Source organism: Malania oleifera, chromosome 6 (assembly GCF_029873635.1).
Source record: "Malania oleifera isolate guangnan ecotype guangnan chromosome 6, ASM2987363v1, whole genome shotgun sequence".
NCBI classification, from domain to species: domain Eukaryota; kingdom Viridiplantae; phylum Streptophyta; class Magnoliopsida; order Santalales; family Ximeniaceae; genus Malania; species Malania oleifera.
The window spans coordinates 1,592,648-1,618,882 of record NC_080422.1 but is presented as its reverse complement, the minus strand read 5'-3'; the positions used below and the strand labels follow the sequence as shown (position 1 = coordinate 1,618,882).

Below are 26,235 nucleotides of genomic sequence, written 5' to 3'. Positions count from 1 at the left end.
AAAGACTCACCCTTAAAAAGGGCAGACTAATAGCTCCTCTATTTGCGAGCCTATTCCGCTCGCCCAACTGGCTCACCTAAAAAATAATTCAACACTGGGATGAGCCAAAACTCAGTAAGACGAAACATGCTATCACTAGTGTGTGGCTACTTAGATGTGGATCTGTAAAAATTAATCCGAGTTAAGAGTAGTGCAAATAACTAAAACTGAAAATGCTGATACTACATAACATATTATAAAACCTTTAACTACATAATTTAACATGTCAAACTGTATGAAATTACTTTTCATAATAATAATACTATTTCAAAAAATCTGATAATACCATAATATCTTAGAATATTTCCCTGGATGGTTGTATGTCATGATTTAACCTCTCATGACAGGGTTGTGCGGCCCGAAGGCTGGATCTATCCTGACTGGCCGACCAGAGTAAATCACTCTACTCCTCGATCAGATCGGCCCTCCTTAACCCATATCTAATGGGGAGCCTGTCCACAACTAGGCACAATCAACCTCATACCACTTACTATCTGAGTTAAGTGGTTGCACTCTAAACTGAATATCTGTATATTTGTAACTACGATACCGTGCTCTACTGTCTAATCCATCAGGGTCTAATACCATGTAATACGTTTTTATATACACTAACTGTTTTACCATAATTCTGTAATAACTGTATAAACCATGATGCTCTAATATTTTGTAACTATATCAACTGTATTTCTCTTAGATAAACTGTAAATCTACCTGTTATGGTGCTGTAAAACTGTAACATCATGGTATTCTGAAAGATACTGTAAACGCATTTCACTGTCTGTATATTATGTAAAACATATTCCTGAAAATACTGTAAAAATATGTTTCTATAATGTTTTCATACTCTCATGCCACACTATAATTTAAAATATTTTAATGTCAATAATAAATTGCATAAATTTTTGCTCTGAATAATAATCTAGTAAAACATAAACTTCATACTGAAATCATACTAGGTTTTCCTAGCATAGCATGTTTCCCTTACCAAACTTTCTAAAAGCCCATATCATATACTGGTCCTACACCCACAAGGCTTCCTATTCCACACCCTGAAAACCATATTTTTCAGAACCAAATATCAATATTTCTTGGCCTACATCATTTCTTACAACTACCAGAAGGTCAAAAATTGAATAAAAAACCTTACCCTGATTCTAGGGAGAAACTCGACTCAATCCCACCGATGATCCGCCCCAGCAGACTTGAAAATAACTCCACCAAGAGCGTCGTGATGGTCTCAGATCATCGATCCAGCAACTGACGAGGCCAAAATCGACGAGAGATGGAGGGGAGGCCGTAGGAGAGAGAAAGGAGAAGGTTTGATGTCGTTTTTTCTGCGATTAATTGAGTTTAGGGTTATTTATACTGCGGGATTCGTCGACGAGCCACATCACCTCATTGACAAGTCCTATAGAAAGTTCGTCAACGAACCTGCCCCCTCGTCGACGAATTTCAGACATCCCAATAATCCTTTCTCGGTATCTTCTCGTCGACGAAACCCCTGTGTTCGTCGACGAGTGCTTGGAAAATTTCTGGGGTTATTATATCCAAAATGCAATGTCGTCGACGAACGCGTCTTCAGGTCACTATACAAAGCCTCTCAAATTTCTAGCATTTCAGAAACTCAGGGAGTTACTTGGTGTTTGTAGTTCAAAGGACTTTATCTGAGGGATGATGCTTTAAAGTTTAAGTCTTATTAAACTGATGTTATGTATGGAACATCAATTTGAGGGAGAGTTTGTTGAATAAATTAATAGCAACAAATGTGTTTTATTTTTTGCCTAGTTTGTAGGAGTTGTTTAGCATGATGTTAGTGGTAGTATGATGTTAGTAATGCCTAAAAGTTGTTTAGCATAATGTTAGTAGTGCCTAGGAGTTGTTTAGCATGATGTTAGTGGTGCCTATTTTTGTGTTTTTAACCGTTTGTTTTTAACCTATATAATGGTCATTTCCTTATCAATGAAGTAGTATAGTTTTCAATCCAACTTTGTTTCCCCTTGTTTTTAAATTTATCGTTTTCGTCTTCCATTCTACATAAAAAAAAAAAGAGTCGAACTCAATTGCGTTTAGGCTCGACTCGTTTATTTAAACAAATTTGCAAACTAGGCTTGGAAATCTCTAATTTAGACAATAAATGAGTTGAATGAGTTCTTACCAAACTACTTATGAGTAGCTTGATTCATTTGTCGCCTTACATTCCACATATACTGTAACGACCTGCTATTTAACTAGTTTTTTTCTTTTTTTATACTATAACATTTAAAATGCTCTGATACCATACTGGATTAAACTCAATCATCAACCTAAGCAGCGAGAAGTAGAAATCAAATAAACATAATCATATGTAATTATATACAATACCAGAGTGTTAAAATGTTTCCCAATGTATACATATTTGACTGTTCCCCAAAATATCCACGACTGGTCAGGGCTATACAGAAATACTCCAAAACAAATACTCACTCTCTACTGACAGGGCAGTACTAAAGCCCCTTTACCTGCGAGTCTAATTACTCGCCTATTTGGATCACCTGAAAAATGTTAAATTAATTGGGATGAGCCAACGCTCAATAAAACAAAATATGTTATTGCTAGTGTGTGGCAAATAAGTTACAATACTGTGAAAATCTATTACTATATAATCATGTATAACTGAATATGTAAAGTACAATACCAGTAATATAAATCATCTTTTATCTGTTGCTTAACATTTCTATACTTTAGGCTTCTACTCATAATACTTCTAATAAATATATATATATATATATATATATATATATATTCTGTCTCTGTAAATCTGTATAAATATGGTAATAACTGAAATCTTCCCTGTGGATAACTGTGTGTCATGATTGAACCCCTCATAATAGGGTTGTGTGGCCCGTTGGTGGGATTTACCCTGACTGACCAATCAGGAATAAATCACTATACTCCATATTCTGATCAGCCCTCCTCAACCCATATCTAATGGAGAGTCTGTCCACTCGTGGGCTCTATGCGATCAACCTTTATACCACGTGTTATCTAAATAGGTGGTTGCACTCTATATACTGTATGTAGCTACGGTACCGTGCTCTATAACTGTATGATCCAACAGGGTCTGATACTATATAATATATCTCTATATACAACTATCTGTTTTACCATGTTCTGTAATAACTGTATAAACCATGACGCTGTGAAAAAATGTATTTATATCAATTGTGTTTCTGTAATTAACTATAAATATCTATGTCGTGGTACTATAAAACTGTATAATAATGGTATTTCTGTAATTGCTGTAACATATATTCACTGTCTTTATATTCTGTAAAAGATAACTCAAGAAAATACTATAAAACATATTTCTATACTATATCTATATTCTCAAGCCACACAGTAATTCTATAACATATTAATCATACTTGATAAATTGTATAAATCTCTACTGTGAATAATACTCTAGTAAAACATTTATTATTTTATACTGAAATCATACACAAATAACCTAGCATAGCATATTTCTCTTACCTGTTTCCTGCTAAAAATTCCCTACTATAACGGGTCCAACACCCGCAGGGTTCTCCACTTAATATCCTAAAAATCATAAATCTCATAACAAAACATTACTATTTCTACGTCTATTACATTTCTTACAACTTATGGAAACTCAAATTCTCAATAAAAGACCTTATCCTGGATTTGGGATGAGTTCCAACTTTGCCCCACCGATAATCCGCTCCAACAAACTTGAAGCAAACTCCGCCAGGAACATCGTGGTGGCCTCAGATCGTCGATCCGGTGACTGACGGGGTCGAAAATGAAGAGAAAAAAGGGAGAGGCCATAGAAGAGAGAGAGGGAAGAGAGCGGCGCTGATTTTCTGTGATTAAAACGAGTTTAGGGCTATTTATACTGTGGGCTTCGTCGACAAGCCACGTCATCTCGTCAACGAGTCCTTAAGTAATTTCGTCCACGAACCTTACCCTTCGTCGACGAAATTTAGAGTAGTCCAAATTCTTCTCTTGGTATTTTCTCGTCGACAAAATTTAGAAATTTCTTGAAATTATTATTATCTCCAAAGTGCGATGTCGTCGACGAATGCTACGTTCGTCGACGAAGTCTACTGCCTCCTTATGTTCCTATTTCTATTTTCCTCCCTCTTTATTATTAAAATACTATTATTCTTTGAGTCACTACACATACTGTTGTTGTATCTTTCTCAAATTAGGGGATAATTTTGTTTTCAATCGAATGGCCCTTGTATATTTCATGCTGCTTGGTTGATGCATAATTTTTTTAAAACATTTTGTCCTATTAATTGAAAGGAAGAAAATGTGTTGATAGAGACTATTTGGATTTTGTCTCAAAACTTGGGGAAGAGACATTTTACATTGATTTAAGGAGGGGAAAAAAAAAAGAACTTTCATTAGTTTGACTGAGATCTAATGTCCGTTGGCTCGGTCATTTTTTTTTTTTTTTTTAAGGATAATAGACGTTCACCTTCTTTTAGGTTTGATAAAAAGACAATGACATTTTCTAAAGTTTGAAAAATACCAGAAACCTTCCTTAAGGTTACAAGAATTTCAAAAACCTCCCTTAAGATTTTCCAAAAAGACACAAACCTCTTCTTAAATTTTGTAAAAAGAATATTTTTTTTTTAAAAGATGTCCGTATTTCTTTGACAAATCTTAGAGGAGATTTGTGATATTTTTGAAACCTCCCTTGAGATTTGTGTTGCCTTATTAAATTTAAGGAGAGTTTACTATATTTTACCCTTTATTTTATAATGACACTACATCTTTTATAATTTATTATATTTTTTATACTTTATACTATGCTTATTTTATTCATAACAGTGTTTATAAGAATAGACATTGCAAGTATAAGAGTGAGAGTTGAATAGATAAAAATTTGTTCTTGAACAAACTTACCTTGAATATTGGAGGGACTTGAAAATAATGTACCCTAAATTTTCATCATGATTGTGAATAAAATAAATTTGTTACACTTTTAACTATAGTATTTGAGATTATTTATGAAATTAAATTTATGTAGTTTATGGATGCCATTAATATTTTAAAGATTGAGTTGGAGTAAAAATTATTAGATTTCTTAAAAAGAGGGGTGGTAAATTGGTAATTACAAATTAATAACATTAAAAATGTACTAAACGTGGATGAATAATATATGTGTCCCTCTATGGTCTTCTTTATGGTGACTTAAATGCCTTAGGACGAGTGTCCAACCTAATAAAAAAGGGCCGTTTGAAATTTTGAACACTATTTTTTTTTTCCCCCCCCCTTAAAAATGGAGTAGTGAGTTGTCAAACTTTGAGTGGAGGAGGCTCCCCGCCCCCCGCGGGGTATGCTTCTCTTTTTAGAAATAAAATTAAAGCTTGAGCGCACAAAGCTCGTGTCCAAACAGCGGCAACTCATTTCAAAATTAAATTGAACTAAAAAGCGTTTTTCTGAATTTCTCTTTTCTGTAGCATCTACTTCAACCTCGCCTTTCTTCTTTCCTACTTCTCTGTTGTCGCTCTCTTCTGTGTCAATTTCAGCTTCAGCTTCAGTTCCAATTCGAAATAAAGGTTGAAATCAAGATTGAAGAAGATGGGCTATGTCTCCTCCAATCCCCTTGATGGTGATGACGAATTCCGCCAGCTGGGTAGCTCTGCTCTGGGCCACCACGTCGTCTCTCTCACCTCCACCACCTACGGCCTCCTCACCCTCGACCCTGTGCCTCCTCCGCTCACTCCTCCCCTTCCTCCTCCTCCTCCTCCCCCGCCTCCTCACTCTGAACCCCGCACGCCTCCGTCTCTCCGCTCCGATCCGGAGGTCATCAACTCCTGGGAGCTCATGGCCGGTCTCGACACCGACAGCTTCCGGTTCTTCCCATTCCCACAACCCCCAAAGTCCTCCGCCACCAAAAAAAGCGACGCTGCCTACATGATCAACGACAAAGAGAACTCCGACCCCAATCAATCTGTCCGCAAGACCGCCATTTCTGGAGGAGAGGGCGTTCTAAAGCCGTTAAAGGACAGCCTCCGCAGACCGTCGTTGGCGACGAGGGACTCGCTGGAGGGGTTCGAGAAACGGTGCCCCCCAAACGGTGAGAACAGGGTGGTGGTGTACACAACGTCGGTGAGGGGCGTGCGGAGGACGTTCGAGGCCTGCGCCGCCGTGATGACGGCCATCGAAGGGCTGGGAGTGTGGGTTTGCGAGAGAGATATTTCGATGGATCGAGGGTTTAGGGAAGAGCTGAGGGAGCTGATGAAGGGGAAAGAGAGTGGGTTTATGATTCCGCCGAGGGTTTTTGTGAAGGGAAGATACTTGGGTGGAGCCGAAGAGGTGCTGAGGATGGCGGAAGAGGGGTTTTTGAGTGAGCTGCTTGATGGGTTGCCGAAGAACAAGGGAGGGGTCTCGTGCGAGGGGTGTGGGGGCGTGAGGTTCTTGCCCTGTTTTCGGTGTAACGGGAGCTGCAAGTTGGTGATGGTGGTGAAGGAAAATGCTGGGCAGAAACGGGGGAGGAAGGTGGTGGTGGTGAGGTGTTCTGAGTGTAACGAGAATGGGTTGGTGCTCTGCCCAATTTGCAGCTAAATCAAAATGAATGCACTGCGAGGCTTCGCTGGTTGGCCTTCCTTCACATAGTGAGATGTTTCAAATTACCAGTTTGAATTTGTGTGAGGATGTGCTCTGCTCCCCCGTCTCTGCAATGAATAACTTATTCCATGTTTCTCTTTTCTGTGCAATGTTTCTGGCTTTGTTGTGCTCTGTTTTTTCTTTTTCCTACGAAGGCAAGATAATTAAGCTACATCTTCAGGATCACTTAGCCAGCACTCATTCTCAGAGAATTACTAGATTTTGTTGTTAATTCATGAACACTACTAAGCTATACAACTCTTTTGCAGATAGGGTCCCAACTCTTTGGAACCTTGGGAAATTAATGCTTTTCCTGGAACCATATAGCTATTTTAGAACTATAGTCCCTGTCACCTGAGCTCTGAATTCAGGTCTTTTTCATTCCTTCATAATTAGAGTGCAAAAGCTTTGGGTGCATTCCAGTCGCACTTGAACAATACTCGAACGTAACTCAACTAAAGAAATGTTAAGTTCAAAACTCCACTCAAACACAATCAACTTCATAATCGTCAAATTCCAACTACAAATTCATAAAAGTCAAGTTCAATTCGAATAAAAATTAATATTAAATGCATACATAAATATTTATAATGTACATGTAATATTAAATATGTTTATAAAATATAAATATATTATATGACATATATAACATAAAAATAATAAAATAAAAAAGCTCGACTAGATTCAAAACTCAATTCGAGTAATATTATTGAGCTCGAATTTGATTTGAATTCGAATAAAATCAAGTCAAGTTAGAGGACAAATTAAGTTCAAATAATAAATAATTAAACTTAACTCACTTAAATTTCTATAATGAAGTATATAGGATTGACATGCGGGGACAAGGATACAACAATGAAAGATTTGGTGCGTTAACATTCTAAGACCATTCTAATTCCGTTAAGAGAATTTCAGTTCTCCACAAGAGGAAGGATATGAATGTGCAAAGCACCTTTATTTTATTTTTTTGGTTTTTCAAAATCAAAACCCAGCAAGAATAGCTTTTCATGTTGAGATTGAGAAATATATTAAGGCATGAATTGGGGATGGATTGACCTACCTTCTTTTGTGATTTAAATTTTCCCTCCACAGCTTTTTTGACTTCCGAGGCACACAAGCATTGTTCATTGTATCTACCCTACCCTATTCTGATGCTCTCTCCCTCTCCCTCTCCCTCTCTCTCTCTCCACGTATGCATCGTGCCCTAATTTATTTATTATTGAATTAACTGTCAGATCTAATAATAATTTATTCGTGCAAATCATCCTGGTCAATTTCTAGGCAATTTTTATATTGACAACTCTTATTTTAACGTATAGATTTGAAGGTTAAAGTATAACTATTGAAGGATGAGTAAGCTACGGATGAACAATGGATCGAGTTAGTGTTCGTTCGTGTACGTGAAGGTCCACATCTAGACAATTCTTTCGGTAAAACAAAAATTCACGTTTAATTAACTTGAAACTTTTCTTACGGTATCATATGATCTATATAAATAAACTATTTTTAGTAGTTGATTTAATTAAATGCAAATTGTACAGAGATGTAGAATAGTGTAATAAATTATATAAAATTTGTTGTTTGGATCACAAATGAACCAAACTAATTACGAGTGGCTCAGGAGCTCAGTTTGGTAAGAGTTCGTTCAAGCATGTTCACTATATAAATGAGTGATTTTCAAGTTTAATTTTCTAGTTTGTTTAGTAATCGAACTAGACTTGAGTACAAATCGGCTCAACTAGTTTCAACTCATGAATGATTCAATTATAAAGTTTGGTTTGAAGTTGTTTAATAGGATTGAATTATAATTATTTATGGGCTAGTTTGGCCATGTTGAATTAGGGTTAATAGCCTATAATGAACTCAAAACTTAAGATTTTTTTTTTAATGGATAAGATTATCTAACTCAAACTGCATAACATGAATTTGGTGATAAGACTAACACTCAAGACCAATATGCTAACTTTGATTGGGTTTCACTTTAAGGGAGTATTAGTAAGAGTTACGTTTTACTTTTTTATGCTTAAGAAAACTTCTCGTCTCTTAAAATTATAGGTTTCAAAAGAACCTAATCTAACAAGTATCTCGGTAGCTCAACTCAATAAGAACTTGTGAATTCGTTCATTTGCATAACAAATAAGCATATTTGATATGCCCAAAATATATCAGTTAATAGGAGGAAGTTAGCACCTAGTCATCACTCCCCAACTCAGACCTTCTCATGGGAGCAATCAACTCAAACCCAATAAAGAGGGAGAGAGATCCACGTTGGCACCTTAAACGCTCGGAGTTATACACACGGACACTTTATGACCCGAGAGTGATTCACGCCCCTACGCCATAAAGACAATTCAACTCAAGGGTCAACTCTAACCACTATAAGAAGGGACACGGGGAAGAGGTTAAGATAAGTCATTCAACACCCATTCTTATTATTGCATTTAGTCTCTCTGAAGCATTTCTCTTACTTAGGCATCGGAGCGATCCCACGGAGTACACTCCGGGTCCTCCAAGTCTTTCTTCCTTTTCCCCTTTTCAGGTCAACGGAAGTCGGAGAGTAGTCCCGCTGATCACCACCGATTTTATTCTGTAACAATATTAATATTCGATTCAACTCGAGCTTGAATTGGATTAAAAATTTAATGAATAAGCTAGAAGATAGTAAAGTTCCGCGTGATTCAACTCATTTGCAGCCCTATTTATTGTGAAATTCTATGCAGTTCAGAAGTATTGTAAATAGCACCTCTAGCTGGTCTGGTTGTTGATTTATACCACAAATAAAAAAAAAAAAAAGGTATTTCAATGGAACAATTTTTCCATATGAGAGGAGAAAAAAATAACTTTTCATCAAATGAATAATGAAAAATATTTCTTAAAATTAATTTTTTAGAAAATATATATTTTTAAATTTTAATTGAAAATATTTCATATCTAATCAAACCAAGTTCAAATAATTATGAAATGGGCCATTTTCTTTTTAGTAAAACACAAAACATGCGTGTATGAGAGAAGAAAAAATATTGCTGATGGGCTTGAAAGGCCCAATGAAGAAACAAGACGAGTTTGGTGGGCTGAAAATTTACAGTTCTATGTTTGCGCCTTTGATTCATCATCATGGGCTCAAAACTTGTTTCAAGCTCGGCCCAAATTCAGTCAGTCTAGTTTGACTTGGGCCTCATGAGGCCCATGAAATTGGTATGTAAAAATCTTGAGCACTTTCCATAAAGCCAAGCAGTATGCATCACAAAGTTTTAAGCTTTCTAATATTACATACGCACAGAAACAAAGGCAAGATTTTGATGGTTAAACTTTTTTTAAGGTGATTTTTGTTAGTAGTATTGTAATAAAAGACCCTTTAGAAATATTGTTGGTAGGCTTTGGTGGAAGAAAGGACAGGCAACTTTATAAGAGTGGTTTTTTCTAAGTATCATGGGATTTATGGATTGAATGTAATGCTCGAATATTTTTTGAGAAAAAAATTAAATCAGATGTTGGTTTGGGGAAAGAAAATAAAATATTTGGCCTCTTCATGGTGTGTCGGGTATGGATTTTTTAAAGAGACAAGTTTTTACGAGGTGCAAAGAGATTGAGGAACACGTTGATTGGATGATTTTTTTTCTTGGGCATTTTTTATGTTTTTGTTTAGTCATGGAGAGTGTTTGAAAAATTTCTACTTCTCTCTCTTGTAAATTCTTTTCTGTTAGGGTCAGTTTGGATTGAAGATTTTGGTTGGGAAAAAGGAAAGAAAAGGAAAATAAGTCATGATCATTAAGGGTGTGTTTGAATTAAGGATTTTACTTGGAGAAAAGAAAGAAAGAAAAAGGAGGGAGAAACTCATTTTTCGTTGTATTTTTCTTCTATATAAAATACTATTTAAAATGAAAAATTATTTTAATATGATTAAAAATATGAAAAAGTCAAATATTAATGATGTCTAGAATCAAAATATTGTTCATAAATTTAGTATATTTTTTATTTTTTTTTTCAATTTTTTGATAGTCAAACATAAAAATGTGAATTCCCTGATATTTTCTTTTTTCTTTTCTTTTCTTAGTATTTTCTAAATTTCAAACAGAGCCTAAGGACATGTTCAGTTGTTGAACTGAGCAAACAACAAAGGTGTGCCGTGGTTGCGGGGGAGGGTCGGTGGTGAGGGGGGGGGGGGGAGGGAGGCAGCAATAAGTCTGGTGGCGGGGGAACCGCACGGAGGGTCGGTCGTTACTTTTACATTAAGATTGTGATATACCCTACTAAGGCAATGGTAAACGAAAGAACCTTATGAAAGTTTATGAAGGAAAAAACTTAGATCCAACCGTCCAATTAGAAAAATTGAGTGCTATCATATCTTATAGTTTTGTATTAGTTAAGTTCACGGATTGAAAATAAGCGGACTCTTAACATCCATCATAGGGCAAACCATTAACTCTACAGTCCCTGACTGATTCTACCATATATATAAGTGACAAATTAATTTTTTTTCTTTCTTAATAGTATTTGATATAAAGAGAAAATATAATGGAAACTTAATTATCCTTACTTAGTACCACGTTATCATAAAGGTATCATTCGGATGGATAGGTGGGGTCTCGTTTTCGTTCGTCGTTAGTTCAACTCTAGAGTTTCATTTGGTCTATTTCGTTTTTTATGTTGGTTGTTTTTATGTTTTTATCTCTTTTGTTAGTTATGTTTTTATTTTTTTATTTTTTTGTTTTTACTAAAAGAGGGCGGCACCTCCATTTATTTATTAATATACCCACACTTTTGGCGGAGGAATACCATGGTTACAAGTTAAAACAAACCAACCAAAATTAGGACAAACAAAGTTAAACATAACTAACAAAGGAGATAAAAACATAAAAACTACCAAAATCAAAACGAAATACACCAAACGAAACTCTAGAGTTGAACTAACGACGAACGAAAACGAGACCCCACCTATCCATCTGAAGGATACCGTTCAAATAACGTAATAGAATGTATTGTTCTTCGTAAATTATATTGTTTCCCATTTCTTCTTCTTTAGTAAGAAAATCAATCGCACTATTGTCTTCCTTATCACAATGACATTCACTCTTTCTAACTCTACCACGAGCTCCTCCCAAAATTCGCAAAGATACCACAAAGTACATCTACCTTTCTGAAACCAATCAACTACAATTCGCGAGTCATTTCGAAGCCAATCAGTTACAATTCGTAAGTCACTTTCAATAATCACATTAACATAATGCAAATGTTTGCACAAACGAATTCCTTCGCTGATAGCTTTTAATTCCACACTATTATTCGTACCATTACCAAAAATAACTGGTTTTGAATTTCTATGAATTTAGATAAAACATGTCAAAAACTTATATTGATTTTTGTTTAAATATCGCAACTTCAAATCAAAGATATACTTAAAATCCATAGTACGCCCAAGCACAATCTTAAATTTTATAATAACAATAATCAGCGTTAAGTCTTATTAGATGAGGTCAGGTATATGGATGGAGTATATACCCTTACAATAGAGAAAAAAATTATTAAATACACTCGATGTATACACCCAATCTAATATTATTTTGCCACATGTATGTATTTTAACTAAATTAGTTATTTTTTATACAAGGTAAAATCTTATTAGATTTAGAGTATACACCCGGTATACTGAAATATTTGTCGGCAATAGAAGGTCGTTAAATCCTTACTATCATTCCTTCATTTATCTTTTAGAGTTGTACTACTTACTCATCTTATCATTTTCCTTGTAACCATTCTCTTCAATATGTTATTTCTTATCTGTCTAACATTTTAATCCATACAACATAACTAGTCTTATACTTGTCCTACAAAACTTTCCTTTTTTTTTTTTTAATTCTCTTAGTACTTTATAATTAAACAAGAGACCAAAAACACTCTTTCATTTTACTGGACCTACTTTAACTCTATGTGTTACACCTTTCATTTTTCTCTAATATTCCTACTGCATTAATACAATTATATTTTATCTTATTTTTACTAATGCTATAATACGAAACTCTCAGTAATTAAACCCCTCGTCTATCTAACTGTTAAAGCTTGATATATATTAATTATTGACTCACAACCTAATAACTTAAGTTTTTAGGCAAAGTGACAATCTAACACTAACAATTCCTAATAAAAAGAATTGAATCCTAATTTAATAAAGATAAACCACTAGGTTGGAGAAATTTCACACAATGTTTCATATGATAAAATGTAATAAAGTAAAAGTATGGTTACACAGCATTTATTGTGGTAGTTTTTTTAAAAAATTACTTTGTTCCCTACCATTTGTGCTATTTGTCGTGTGTTTATCTCTTCACGTGTTGTCGGACTGCACATGCGGGGGAATGTTAAAACTTGATATACGTTATTGAACCACAACCTAAAGTTTAAGCTTTTAGGTAAAGTGGCAATCTAACACTAACAATTCCTAATAAAAAGAATTGAATCCTAATTTAATAAAGATAAACCACTAGGTTGGAGAAATTTCACACAATGTTTCATATGATAAAATGTAATAAAGTAAAAGTATAATGAAATAAACGTTAGACAACAAATATACACTAATAATACATAATTATATATCATTTTATTCTAGTCGCACACAAATATGCAAGAGCTCCTATAGGTATATAATAATTAATAATTATTATATTTTTTTTGAAGGAGATAATAATGATTAATTAATTGTATTCATAGTGGTGCCCTAGAGGAGAGAAAAATGCAAGTTTAAAGGCAGCACAAAAGTGTTATAGATGGATGGGTTGAAGATTGTTATTTTGACCTAAGCAGAGAAGGATTGGATAGCAGCTTAAAGTCAAAGAAGTATGGTCCATATAAAATTTTGAGGAAGATTTATGAATTTTTTTTGTGGGTGAATAAGGATACAAAAAATAATAGCCAAGCTGAGTTTGCTCAAGTAATAAAGATAAAGTTGGGTTTTGGTGACCCTAAGATTGTAGGTCTGATTTCTTACTTATGATTGTGTTAATGGGTGGACGATAATATTTTCATCGCCAGGTTTGGTGCTGCTAAAGTGGGTTCGAAGGACTTGTCGAAGTTGTAGTTTTAGTCACAAGGAAAAAAAAAAAGGATAGAAATGATAATAGGCATTGTAGTTGTGAGGAGACGCGATAATTTCAAAGATTATGTTTGGAAGTATGAATTTCGAGTTTTAAGTTTGATTTAGATGATTTTAAAGAAAATTTACCTAAATTTTATTTTGCATTTTATTGAAAGCCATGTAATTTCATTTTTAAGATTTGAGTTTCAAACTTTCAAGTATAGAATAAATGCGAATAAAGTTTGTGCGGGTATGTTAAGATCAATTTCATATATTTAGACCTAAAATCAATGAAGATTTGAGTCTTCATAAAGTGAAAGAGTTGACATAGGATAATTAGCTAAAGAAATTTTAAAATATTTGGACGGTCGAAATGTGTGCTGCGTTGACATGTAAGAAGTCAGCGCAAAATACCCATAAATGCAATGGGATGCAGAAGTCTATCCAATTGACTTTCAAAAAAATCAATGAAAAACGTACTACAATATAAGGATGAGCAAAAGTCTACGTGGTTGACCTATAAAAGCTTAATGTGGAAAACTCGTCAATGCATAGATGAACAGCAATCTATTCGCTGACTTGTGAAATGTCAACGCATAATTAAATGATATTAACATATGAACGAGCAAAAGTTTACACAAATGACCTACAAAAAGTTAATGCAAGAGCGCGTAATTTACGGATCTTCCAGATAAACTTGTTTGGTCCATACGCACCAAAAGGTCTTATGCGCAAACTTTTGTAAGTCCATGCACTATAGAAAATCCTCTCAACTAGTTGCAATACATAAGTTTCAAAGCTAATCTTAATACTTCAAACCCATTTGATTACATTTCATCTTTGAAGAAAAAAGATCTTGTAATATTTGTTTTGAACAATTTTTAGCATTATTATATAAAAAAGTAAATTTACTCCATCTTAATTTTCAAAAGATAATCACCTTTTGTGCACATTTTGTCCGCATAAAGATAAGGCCATGTAGAAGTTAGGACTCTTGCATAAACTTTTTTTATTCACGCGCTCTAAAAAATCTTTAACTAGCTATCATCAACTAGTCTCCGAACCAGTCTTTAAACTTTTTAGACATTTATTTAAAAAAAAAAAAAAACGAAAGTAACATATACATACTTAGTTTTTGAATAATTTTTATACTTGATAGTTTTTCATATAAATATATTATGTGATCTTAATTTCTAGAGTTTGTTACCTTTTCTTCATACCTCTATTAGCATAAGCACTAGTGGTACCCAAAATTTTGTACTGTAAAAATTGGAGATTGTGCATGTAGCTATGGCCAAGGCCGACTATAGGTAGACTAAAATAATTAATTTTTAACTTTTTTATTTAAAATAAAAATAAAAACATTTTTTAAAAAATAGTTCCGTGTTTGGAGAGGTTTCAAATTTTGGTTTGTGTTGAATTTGAAAAAAAAATGTGATATAAAAATTGTATTTAAATTTATCCAAGTCTATCTACATTCAAATTTAAGGTCTGAAATCTATACTCTAAAATATAACATAAAGGTAAATATCAAGCTATTAGTATAAGTAATGAAATTAAAAAATGAATATATTTTTATGCACTTTGAGGAGCCGTGGTGATCCCCCCGATCCACGAGTGAATAGAAAGTTGACTGTCCATTGATTTACTTAGCCTACACCTGACATAGTGTGGAATTCTCATACTGCATTAATTCATCTATGCACACAAAATAAGAATTTTTTTTATTTTTTATGTTAAGCTTTTGTTGAAAATTTTCTAAATAAATATTGGCTCAAAGTGAGAAAAAAAAAATGTAAGATGATACTAAGTATTTAATAACGACTCCACCACAACTTATATTGTATAAATATTTCTTGACTCTAGTTAATTCTTTTTTTTTTTCTTTTTTTTCTTTTTTTTTTTCAAAGAGCCTGAAGCCACCCACATAGCAGCCCTGTCCCAAGTTTACTAATAACACTCACTTATGGCGAAAAAATATCGTGAAAATAAAAAGACACTTCAGGCTTACATAATAACTAATAAAATATCTCACGCATCAAACCGAATAAAAAGAAGAAAATAGACCTATACCAATACCAAACAGAAACCAACTAAAGATACCTCATATAAGCCTCCATTCATAATTACCAATAACTCATATTTCGCCTCTATTTTAAATTTGAAAATATGGTTTTATAGATTTTTAATTTTTTTAAACAAGTTTTTTATTTCAGCTTAGGTCTTTGTTATTTGATAAATATATAGTCATTTATATATTTTCATCTATGAAACCTACAATAAAATAGGTACAATCAATATTCTAAAATCTATAACATACGATAATATATTTAAAATTATCAAATACATCTTCACATTTATAACTTAAAGCCGTAATTTTTCTAACTTCAATGAAAGATTAACAAGTTTTGACTAGAGAATAGTATTGATTAACATTGTTTTGAAAGTTGAACCCAAACATATAAGAAAGTTCATATTTTTTATTTTGCTTTGAAATTGGAATCCAACCAAACGAGAGTATCCAACTCTCATCATGGTTATGTTCTGTAAAAAAAATTTCTTCACATAAAAATTACTATGCAGCGATGCAGACTTTTGACTAAAAATAAATAAATAAATAGTTGAATTAAACTGGGCCAAGAAATTTAATGTCACCCACTTTATTTATGCAAATACAAATGTTTATATATATATATATATATAGATTTCGATATATGAATATATATCATCAACAGATATCCTTTTTTGACTTTTAGGAGGAACAAATATGATGACATATGGACATGGATACAGGGTATGATCAAGTACACGTCTGTTATACCGACAAATGGGACAATGGGTCGGATGACGATGACGACGACGACCGGTTGAAACTCCAGATATCGCTCTCGCCGCTATAACCCTGTTGAAGCCCCAGCGGCACTACCCTGTTCGAACGCAGCTCTGTCATCATATACTGTACCTCGTCTTGATCCTCGGGCGACAGAAAAAATGACAAATTTGGGTCTCCGAAGCTGCAGGCTAATTGTTTGGGTGTGTCGAGGCCGCCATGGCCGTTGAGTTGGGAAGCGACGAGGCGGTCGAAGGCGGCCCAGTCATTCTCGTTACCTCTGGCGGAGTTGTGGCTGCCTGGTTCAGTACTTTCTTCGAACACCTCGTCGACATCGAAGGGTGCCGCTGAGGCAGCGTTAGCATTGATGTTGGGGAGTGGAGGAAGAGAGTTGGGGCTTTCCAGTCTCGGAAGGTGCATGAATCTTTCAATGCTTCCGGAGTTGTTCGGCGTACTGATCATAAATTTCATGTTGTTTTCGATACCGTTGATGGTTGTTTCGTTTTCCTGCTTGCAAGTTCTTCCCATGTAGTGAAGGATTTGGTCGAGAACGCCGTCGTTGCTGCTCGAGTTGGGCAGTTGGGTTGTCCTTGAGTAATCCGTCTGCGAGGATGTGGATGAGCCTTTGAGACACTCCAGGGTCTTCTGATAATTTTTCTTTCTGAACACTCGGCAAACCACCCACCCGTCTTCCGCCGCCGAGTCTCCGCTCGAGTTTGGAACCTGCTTCATTAATTCAATTCAGAATTTTTTAGCAACCAGCATTCATTCACTGAAATTAATGGGGTCTGCTTGAATTTAAAATTCGAATAAGAATGAGGATGGGGACTCACCGCGGATCCATGGACGGCGCTGGGAGCGGTGTTGTCGTCGAGCCTATATTCGTGCATAATCCAGTCGGATTTCTGGCCGTGGGGGGCTCGGCCCTTGTAGAACACCAGGGTCTTCCTCATTCCGATTCTTTTGAGGCTGCTGTAGATGACCTTATCCCGGCCGGTGGCTTTCCAGAATCCGGCGGCCGTGGCGCGGTTCGTTCTAGTCCCAGTTGGGTACTTCTTGTCTTTGTGACTGAAGAAGTACCAATCGTTTTGCGGGCCGGATCCTATCTTGCACTTCTCTGAAAACATCCAAAAGAGAAAACCCAAAAATTAATTAATGTTTAAGCAAACTTAAATTAATTAATTAACTACTCTTTTCGTTGTTTGATTCTGTGAAGTATAAAAAGTTAATCAGAAGGGACGCACATATACAAATATATTACGTACCTTGAATATCCCAGGGTTCAAGCTTGTTGAGATCTACGTCACGGATCACGTCGAGGTCTATCTTCTCGTACGCCACCTTCTTGCGGAGGTAGTAGTGCAAAAGCTCTTCCTCCGTTGGGTGAAATCGGAAGCCGGGAGGGACCTGAGACTGACCATTTACTGACAGATTCATTTCGATCTTCTGACACAAATCCTCAGCGAGGTTCCCTAAAGTGCATATACGCACGGTCGCTCGGCAGTGGCAGCCCCAACCGATGCCCTTCTTAAGTCAAGAAACTAAAACAAACCCGGATGAAGACGGATTGAGAGAGAGAGAGAGATGGTAAGAAATGAAAGAAGCGAAAGAGGGAGATGGAAATGGGAAAACAGATTGAGAACAAGAAGGGGAGGGGAGTGCGGAAAAGGTAATGCGGACAGGGGAATTTATACGGGGGGAGGGGGAAGAAGAGAGACGAGAGAAGATGGAGGGGTCCAAAGCAAAGGGATACATGAAAAGTTTCTGGTATAATGGCCATTAGTGTACTTTAGTGCATGGGGCCAAGAGGTTTCCAAGAAGAGCCAACTACCTAAGCCCCCCCTATAGCCCTAGAGAGAGAGAGAGAGAGAGAGAGAGGAAGAAAAAGGCGTGCTGGGGACAGGGGGAGAGGGTGGGACCCAGAGTATATATCTGGTGGGTGGGGCCGGAGAAGGGCAGGCGTTAGGGGTGGAGGGTCCCATGGGGAGGGAGGGCGGAGGGCAGGCCCCCATCGGAAGTGCGACGCATGACCTTACAATCTTGAAGAAAAGCACCCCTCAAACCACCGCTACCCGCTGGAATGTCCCCATTCGCGCTTCTATTCGATTCTTCTGAATACATACATATATGCTGTGGAGTGGTGAGTCGTTTCTATTCAATTCTTCTATATACATATACATATATATATATATATATATAAATGTATGCCGTGGTGTGGTGCTAGCTAATGGCTAATTGAGATGGATGTGTTTGTGGGTTGATGATGGGTGATAAAATGGGTCAAAATTTGATGCGTGAATTATTTTAGGTATAGTTTTGAAAGAAAATAATTCGTTTATAGACGAGTCCATTTGAACCTAATCATTTTATAAATGAGTTAGACAAATTTAGATTAGATACCCGTCAATTAACCCTTTTAAAAAAAAAAAACTAAGTTAATTTGATAAAATATTAAAAAAATTAAAATAAATAAATTATATTTTTAAAAGAATGCTTACTGGATACCATTTATGACTCTTTTATTAAATAAGTAAATTTAAATTTAAAAATTAGTCATCTTAATAAATAAATCAATACAAACTCGAATCCCTTCAACCTCTACTATATGTGATGGATCCAGACTATCCATTTTACCGTCAATATATATATGATCCCTTTCTCTCTTGTTTTACTTGTGGCGCTGCCCGCAACCACCGGGGCCCAACAGAGAGACAATTGAGGCAGAGGAAATCAGTTACTGTGCACCTTCCATTGGCCCCGTTCCGCAAGAAACACACACACACATGACGCACAGAGAGAGAGAGAGGCAGTGGCATCTGCTGCTGCTGCTGTCACTTTTGCGCCATCATTGGGGTGCTGGGGCGTGTGATCTTTCTGTTTATTATAGTGTCAATATCACACATTACATTTGCTAACCCTTGCTGCTTCGCCTCACGTTGCCACGTCCCCACCGCTGGGGAAATATTTTGGTTATGCAAAATATAAGTAGAGGCAGATCAGATGCTTAGATTTGTTTAGAATTATTTTTTACATATTTTTTTGTTTTGGGTCAATCAATTTTTTACTAAAATTGTAATTTAAAATAATATAAATATAAGAATAAAAGTTATTGACTTACGTTTGATAAAAGGATAATAATTATTTCTAAAATTTTAAAAACCTTTCTTAAAATTTAAAAAATTTCAAAGATCTCGTTTCATATTTGTCAAAAAGACTCAAAACTTTTTTTATATTAATTTTCTTTGGACAAAGTCTTTCTTTTTTTTTTTCACAAACATGGCCGGAGAGATTAATTAATGCCATGTGGGGCGAGTTTTTGAGTCATCTGAATCTTCGCAATTCAAGGAGAAAAAATTAATTATAGGAAGCATGGCAGTCCATCCCAATCCAATGAGACATACAGATGTAGATCTTCATCATGCATGTACATATCTAGCAATATGCTTCGCATTAATTAATTAAGTTTAAGTGTGCTAAATACTTCATTGGGTTCATTAATCAAGTTTTGCACTTTCATTCATTGATTAGTAATGTTTCAAACAAGTTCATTTTATTTTAGCATTTAAACTTCAAAAGGCAGATGAAAGTGATTTGGGTCTCTCTTAAATGGCATCCAAAATGTTTAATCACTGCATCAAGAAGCACCATTATTTCGCATTAATTATTTTTAATATTGTGTGGATACATATTTGTATTTTGCTCAAAATTCATATAAATTTATATTTAAAGTTCAAATTCTAGACCATCAAATATGTAATTGATACACAAATATGAAAATCAAGTCCCTATTCTTTTCTTTTCTTTTTCGAAATGATCATATGCGAAACCCTTTAAACACTCGATTAATTTATTGGGATGATGAGTCTACCTTCCTACCCTTCTCCCCTTAAATACTAAAATTACATTTGGTTTGCGGAATGCTTATTCTTAAGAATATATATATATATATAGGTTTTAGCAGATTAATTACAATTAATTATATAATAAATTATGTTATTACTATAGAGAAAGTAACAATATGAAATACTTTGTGAGTTCATAATGAACAATAGACAAGAAATAAATATTCCCAAATTTTATCATGAAACTATTTATTCCTTTCTCATTAAATGTTGAATGAAATAATTAAGAATAATTATTCCCTTGATTTAAAAAATATAAACTATTTCCATCTTAATTAGTTGAATGAATAGTTATTCCTTTGAACCAAACAAGACATGAGGTATTATTTCAAATGAAAATTAAGTTGTAACCAGGGGTGTACTCGGTTTGGTGTGGTTCAGTTATGGCCAAAATCGAAATTCGAATCGAATCTTTCGGTTTTTGAAATTTCAAAACTGAAGTGAAATCGAACCAAATGTGTTCTTCCATGGGAAACCGAACATTCGGCAATTCGGTTACGATTTTTTGATTTTTAACCGAACAGAGGAGGGAGGCAAAGCCGCAAGTGCCAGGCAGAGGTGGTGCTGGTGCAGATCGAAAGCTAAGTGTCTGAGAGAGACTGAGATCCTGAGAGAGGCAGAGTCGGTGATAGCTCGAACTCGAAGTGAGAGAGACGACAAGAGGTAGAGACGTCAAAGAGAGACCTAGCTAGCTAAGATCAGATTCGAGAGTGAGAGAGTTTGATCTGAAGGAGAGAGCTAAGACTCAGAGATTCAGCGTGGCTAGCCCTAACAGGCTAGGGGTTGCGGACTAACAGACGAGTGGCGACGCACGGACGCAAAGAGAACTTAGAAGAGAAATGTGGAGTGAAACCCTAAATCCCTAATCCCCCCATATATTTATATATTAATTAGTCATACTAATTTGTACGTTTATTTATTTTTATATGAACAAGTTTTTCTGCATTTTCAGTTCGGTTATATTTTGAAACCGAAACCTAAAAATCAAACCGTTTGTGTTTTTAGTCCGATTTTTTATTTTTTAGTAATTTTTGTACACCCCAAAAGCTTATCCTTAAGGGAATGATCGACCCCCTACTATTATAGTTTGGGACAAAAAATTTTGGGGATCAAATTTTAGGAGTAGGTGAAATGGGATATGATATATATTGTCTTGTACGTATTGTATAAATTTGAATTCAATAATTTCTAATGGCACCAAAAATACTATAAAAGAGAAAAAAAGATGGGGAAGAAACCAGAAAAGAATACTTGTAGGATCTCAAAGGAACACTAATGAAATCATAAAGGACGAATTTTGTTTGTAGGCATGAATACGTCTTGAATTTGAATTTGAATTAGGTGAACAAACATGGTACGAGAATTTGCGTAGAGACAATTATGTGTACAAATTCAAGTGGGATTTTTAGGGAATGAAGGAATAGAGATGGGGGCAGGAAAGAAAAGTGACAACCAAACCACTGCATGCATTGCGCGGAAAGAAAATAAATATATATATTGTAGTCAGCTTTGTCTCTGCTGTGTATAGTCAAACCAATTGATAATAAACCCATCTACAAAATTCAAGGTAATGATTAGGCATGTCATTCCTCCGAATATTGACTGCTGACCATATTTATTATATAAATAATTTTACCTCTCATCCAGATTTTCTGTGAATCCCTAAAAGCTTTTATTTTTTGTTTGGTAGGTTTATAGTTGAAGAAAATTAAAGGAAAATGTCTACTATGAGAGAAAATTAGCAAGGCATGGGATTGAGTTTTAATATATCATAAATCCGCGTATTCCGTTAACTCTATTTGGAACTCAAAAAATATTATAATATATATATATATATGTTTGATTATTAAGAAAAATAAGAAAAAAAATAAAAATTATTAAGTTTACAAATAAAATTTTGATTTTACATATCATTAATATTTAATTTTTCTTAATTTTCAATTGTATTAAAGAAAATATTCATTTTTTATAATATTTAATAGAGAAGAAAAATACAAGGAAAAATGAGTTTTCTCTATATTTTTCTTTCGTCTCCTTTTTCCAAATTAAATCTTTGATCCAAACGGACTCTAATCGATTTGTAACTTGTACTTTGATATTTTGGATGTTTGATAATTCATAATAGCTTGTAAATGTCAAATAATTTTTTATGTGTTTTATATTACTCTAATTTTCATGGTTGGTTGTTGCCAAAGGATTGTTTGTATTGTAATATAAGGGAGGGAAAAAAGTCCTCATAAATCTAAATGGGTAAAATAAAATTTGGAGTCAAAAAGTGGAGCCAAATTCTCTTTTTACATGTCCTATAATAAATAACTATTTTACTTCATTTCAATTTTAATTAGTAAGATGAAAAATGTTCTATAAAAATATCTTAATTTTTAAAATTTCATGCATAATAAAGGTTTATGAACACTTCTTTTCTCGAATCGATAAAGATTTTAAACTAAATGTTATTCTACCCACACCCACCAACCATACATATAGCAAATGAAATAGTAAAATTAAAAAATAAAAAATAAAAATAGATGCATTAGCATTAGGTATTTTGTTCAAAGAATGATGATAATCTACTTTTTTTTTTTTTTATTAAAATAGGGCGGCACCTCCATTTATTTATTAATATACCATCACTTTTGACGGAAAAAATACCGTGGTTACAAGATAAGTAAAAGATAGATTACTAAAAAACCCTCCCAAAAAATCTGCCCAACATTTTCTACTTGTCTCAAACTTCTGATGTAGGGTAAGCTTTTATGTCTCCCTTATACTACAATCTATAAGCTTAAAACTCCAATAGATAAAAGTATTGTTGCACATATATGACAAATGTCATGAATTGCCATTTAATAATTATAAACAATTTTTGTAACTATGCATCCTAATAAAGATTTAATTATAAGAAAAAGTTATCAATTTCTTCTAAGAACATGACAGATTAAATTAATCAATCAAAAGAACTGTTAGGGGATCTTGCGGGTCAAAACATATGTATTGCATATCAACTCATATAAACATATCAAGGACAAAATAAAATATATGCTTTCATAATGATTACTTTATTGCTTCTCTATATTATTAAGGTTTTGATTCATTGTTCTTTTCCAACCACAGTACTTTACTGTCTTCTCTACGCATAATCCAGTTCTAACATGTATTATTAATGTTTTAATTATTCATGGTCTTCGATACAGAGAACATATTGTCCTTCAAAAGTATATACCACATTTAATACACTATAATTTAATTAACATTGCTGCCCTTTATAAACAGGCAAAAAGATCAAACTAAAGGGGAAAAGAAAGAAATGTATTCATACAATTAAAGTTGGGTAAATAATTTACTAAATGCATCATCCCTATACCCTTTTTCTGTGCCCTAGCTTTATTTATTTATTTATTTATGGGGGGTAAAATTCCTATGCCCCAGCCCAACAGGTCCAACTTTGACCATAAAGTTTAATTTAGTTTTTTAAAAAATAATATAAAATATATATATATATTTTTTTTTTGGTTTCATGAATGCATAAATATATAATATTTGTTTCCAAGCATGTTGGGAAACAAAATCAATAAAATAGATCCTTGATGGTAGAAAGTAGAAAGGGCACATGAACTAATTGTGGGGGTTGCTGTTCAAATCTTAAACATAGCAAACCAAGCTGTTCCTACAACACAAAACAGGTGAGAGAGATTCAATAGTAATTTTTCAGAAGGCTAATTAAATCAGAAAAGTAGAAAATGAATTTCTCCGTATTAAATTGTTAAGGTTAGAGTTTTGGAGGTTACGGTGTTTTATTTGAGATAATAGTTTGATATTTAAGTGGGGATTAGTCCAATGTTAAAAAGGATTTTGAATACCATGATTTCAAATATACAAATATACAAATATATATATATATATATATATATATATATATATATATAAAGACATAAACTGGGGACTACTATAATCTTGGATATTATTCATTTATATTTCATATATGAAGAGATTAATTCTTATTCGATATTGATAAATTGTGATTTTTTCAAGATTAAATATACATTCTTAAATCTTTTTATCATGAAACATATCATTTTTAATTTCGCTGATTAGGTTGCAATTGGATATTAGCTCAAAAAACTAGTTAATCTATTGAAATAATTTGATTTTAGTTAGCCTTTCTAGATGAACGGAAACAACTAAATAAATAAGTTAAAGAAGGTGGAGGAATTATTCGGGATTGCCATGGCATGGTAAAAGCAATTTTTTCAAGTTATTTTGGCAATGGTACGAATAATAGTACGGAATTAAAAGCAATCAGGGAAGAAATTCGTTTGTGTAAATGTTTGCATTATATTAATGTGATTATTGAAAGTGACTCGTGAATTGTAATTGATTGGTTTCGGAAAGGTAGATGTATTTTGTGGTATCTTTGGGAATTTTGAGAGGAGATTGTGGCAGAGTTAGAATGAGTGAATGTCATGGTGATGCATCAATATAGGGAAGACAATAGTGTGGCTGATTTTCTTGCTAAAAAGGGAGAAATGGGAAACAATGTAATTTACAAAGAACAACACATTCTACCACGTTATCTGAAAGGTATCCTTTGAATGGATAGGTGAGGTCTTGTTTCCGTTCGATGTTAGTTCACCTCTAGAGTTTCGTTTGTGATATTTCACTTTGTTTTTGGTTGTTTTTATGTTTTTATCTCTTTTGTTAGTTATATTTTATTTTATTTGTCCTAATTTGGTTGGTTGGTTTTAATTTGTAACTACAGTATTCGTCTGCCAAAAGTGATGGTTTCTTAATAAATAAATGGAGGTGCCGCGCTCTTTTACAAAAAAAAAACTCTAAATCTAACTAGTTCATACTTCAACGCTGTTATTCTCAACTCATGACATTACCATAGTATATTTAGGGAAAAAGATACTTATCTCCTATGAGGACCGTTTAACAAAAATATAAAGACTTTTTTCATTGACCTCTCCTAATATTTCAAAAATATTACAAACTTCTCATGAAATTTGATAGAAAGACATATCTTTTTGTAAAATACAAGATAATATTTATGTCTTGTTTGACAAATCTAATGGGAGATTCATACAATTTATGTTTCGTATTTTTGTGTTTTAAAACAAAACTACTTTTACCAAATGTTTTGAATTTTTTATGAGTGGATTGGAGATTTAATTAGTCCAATCTAAAATTTAAAAAAAAACACACACACACACACACAGAGCCCAATTCCCCCAACATGGAAATGCTTAAATAAATAAATAATTAATTAATTAATTGTAAAATAAATAAAAAATTAGTGTGGATCCCACGGACTGGGCCCCAACAAGTCAACAAGTCAGTAATGGACACGTGGCCGCTCCCACACGTCTGAGGCGGAAAAAAACAAAAGGCGGAGAATTGTGGACGACACAATAACACGATATTCCCACCACCCGTTTGCCAATTTGGCAATTTATTATAATTAGTATTTAGTGCTAACTCTCTCTCCCTACCTATATATCATTATGCGTAGGACTATTCTCCCTCCTCCCACGGAGACATCCATAACGGTTGAATTTTTATTATTATTATTATTACTATTGTTACTATTGCCTTTTTTAAAAATATATATTTTATGTTTACGCACATTAGTCCGAGCATATAAATTAAATGTCAGATGCTTATACTTTTTTATAGGATTCTGTGACACGTCGCGTATTCGGCACCTTTTAATAGTTGTGAATAGTAAAAGTGACTCAATTAAATTGCAAGATTATAGAGTCAAAAGTGATGGACGG

At 34.1% G+C, this 26,235-nt stretch overlaps 2 protein-coding genes across 3 annotated transcripts; one reads left to right on the top strand and one right to left on the bottom strand.

The window, feature by feature from the left end:
- The first annotated feature begins 5,436 nt into the window (after positions 1-5,436).
- Positions 5,437-6,853, top strand: LOC131157710 (uncharacterized protein At5g39865-like). Its single transcript, XM_058112047.1, has one exon. It carries the CDS (start codon positions 5,629-5,631, stop codon positions 6,613-6,615), a length of 987 nt encoding a protein of 328 aa, XP_057968030.1. The 5' UTR covers positions 5,437-5,628; the 3' UTR covers positions 6,616-6,853.
- A 9,494-nt stretch (positions 6,854-16,347) lies between these two features.
- LOC131158200 (NAC domain-containing protein 43-like) lies at positions 16,348-18,321 on the bottom strand. Of its 2 annotated transcripts, none has more exons than XM_058112891.1 (3): positions 17,822-18,321; positions 17,390-17,673; positions 16,348-17,282 (listed from the first exon to the last, which is right to left on the bottom strand). In XM_058112891.1, exons 1-3 carry the CDS (start codon positions 17,991-17,993, stop codon positions 16,542-16,544), a joined length of 1,197 nt encoding a protein of 398 aa, XP_057968874.1. In that variant the 5' UTR covers positions 17,994-18,321; the 3' UTR covers positions 16,348-16,541. The 2 variants fall into 2 exon arrangements, with proteins under 2 accessions (XP_057968874.1, XP_057968875.1); XM_058112892.1 differs by having other exon boundaries at positions 16,348-17,279.
- Positions 18,322-26,235: the final 7,914 nt, after the last annotated feature.

Coding starts and splice junctions, on each gene's coding strand:
- LOC131157710 (XM_058112047.1), top strand. CDS start 5,629: ATGGGCTATGTCTCCTCCAATCCCCTTGATGGTGATGACGAATTCCGC.
- LOC131158200 (XM_058112891.1), bottom strand. CDS start 17,993: ATGAATCTGTCAGTAAATGGTCAGTCTCAGGTCCCTCCCGGCTTCCGA. Junction 17,674..17,821: donor TGAACCCTGGGATATTCAAG/GTACGTAATATA, acceptor GGATGTTTTCAG/AGAAGTGCAAGATAGGATCC. Junction 17,283..17,389: donor GCGCCGTCCATGGATCCGCG/GTGAGTCCCCAT, acceptor GAATTAATGAAG/CAGGTTCCAAACTCGAGCGG.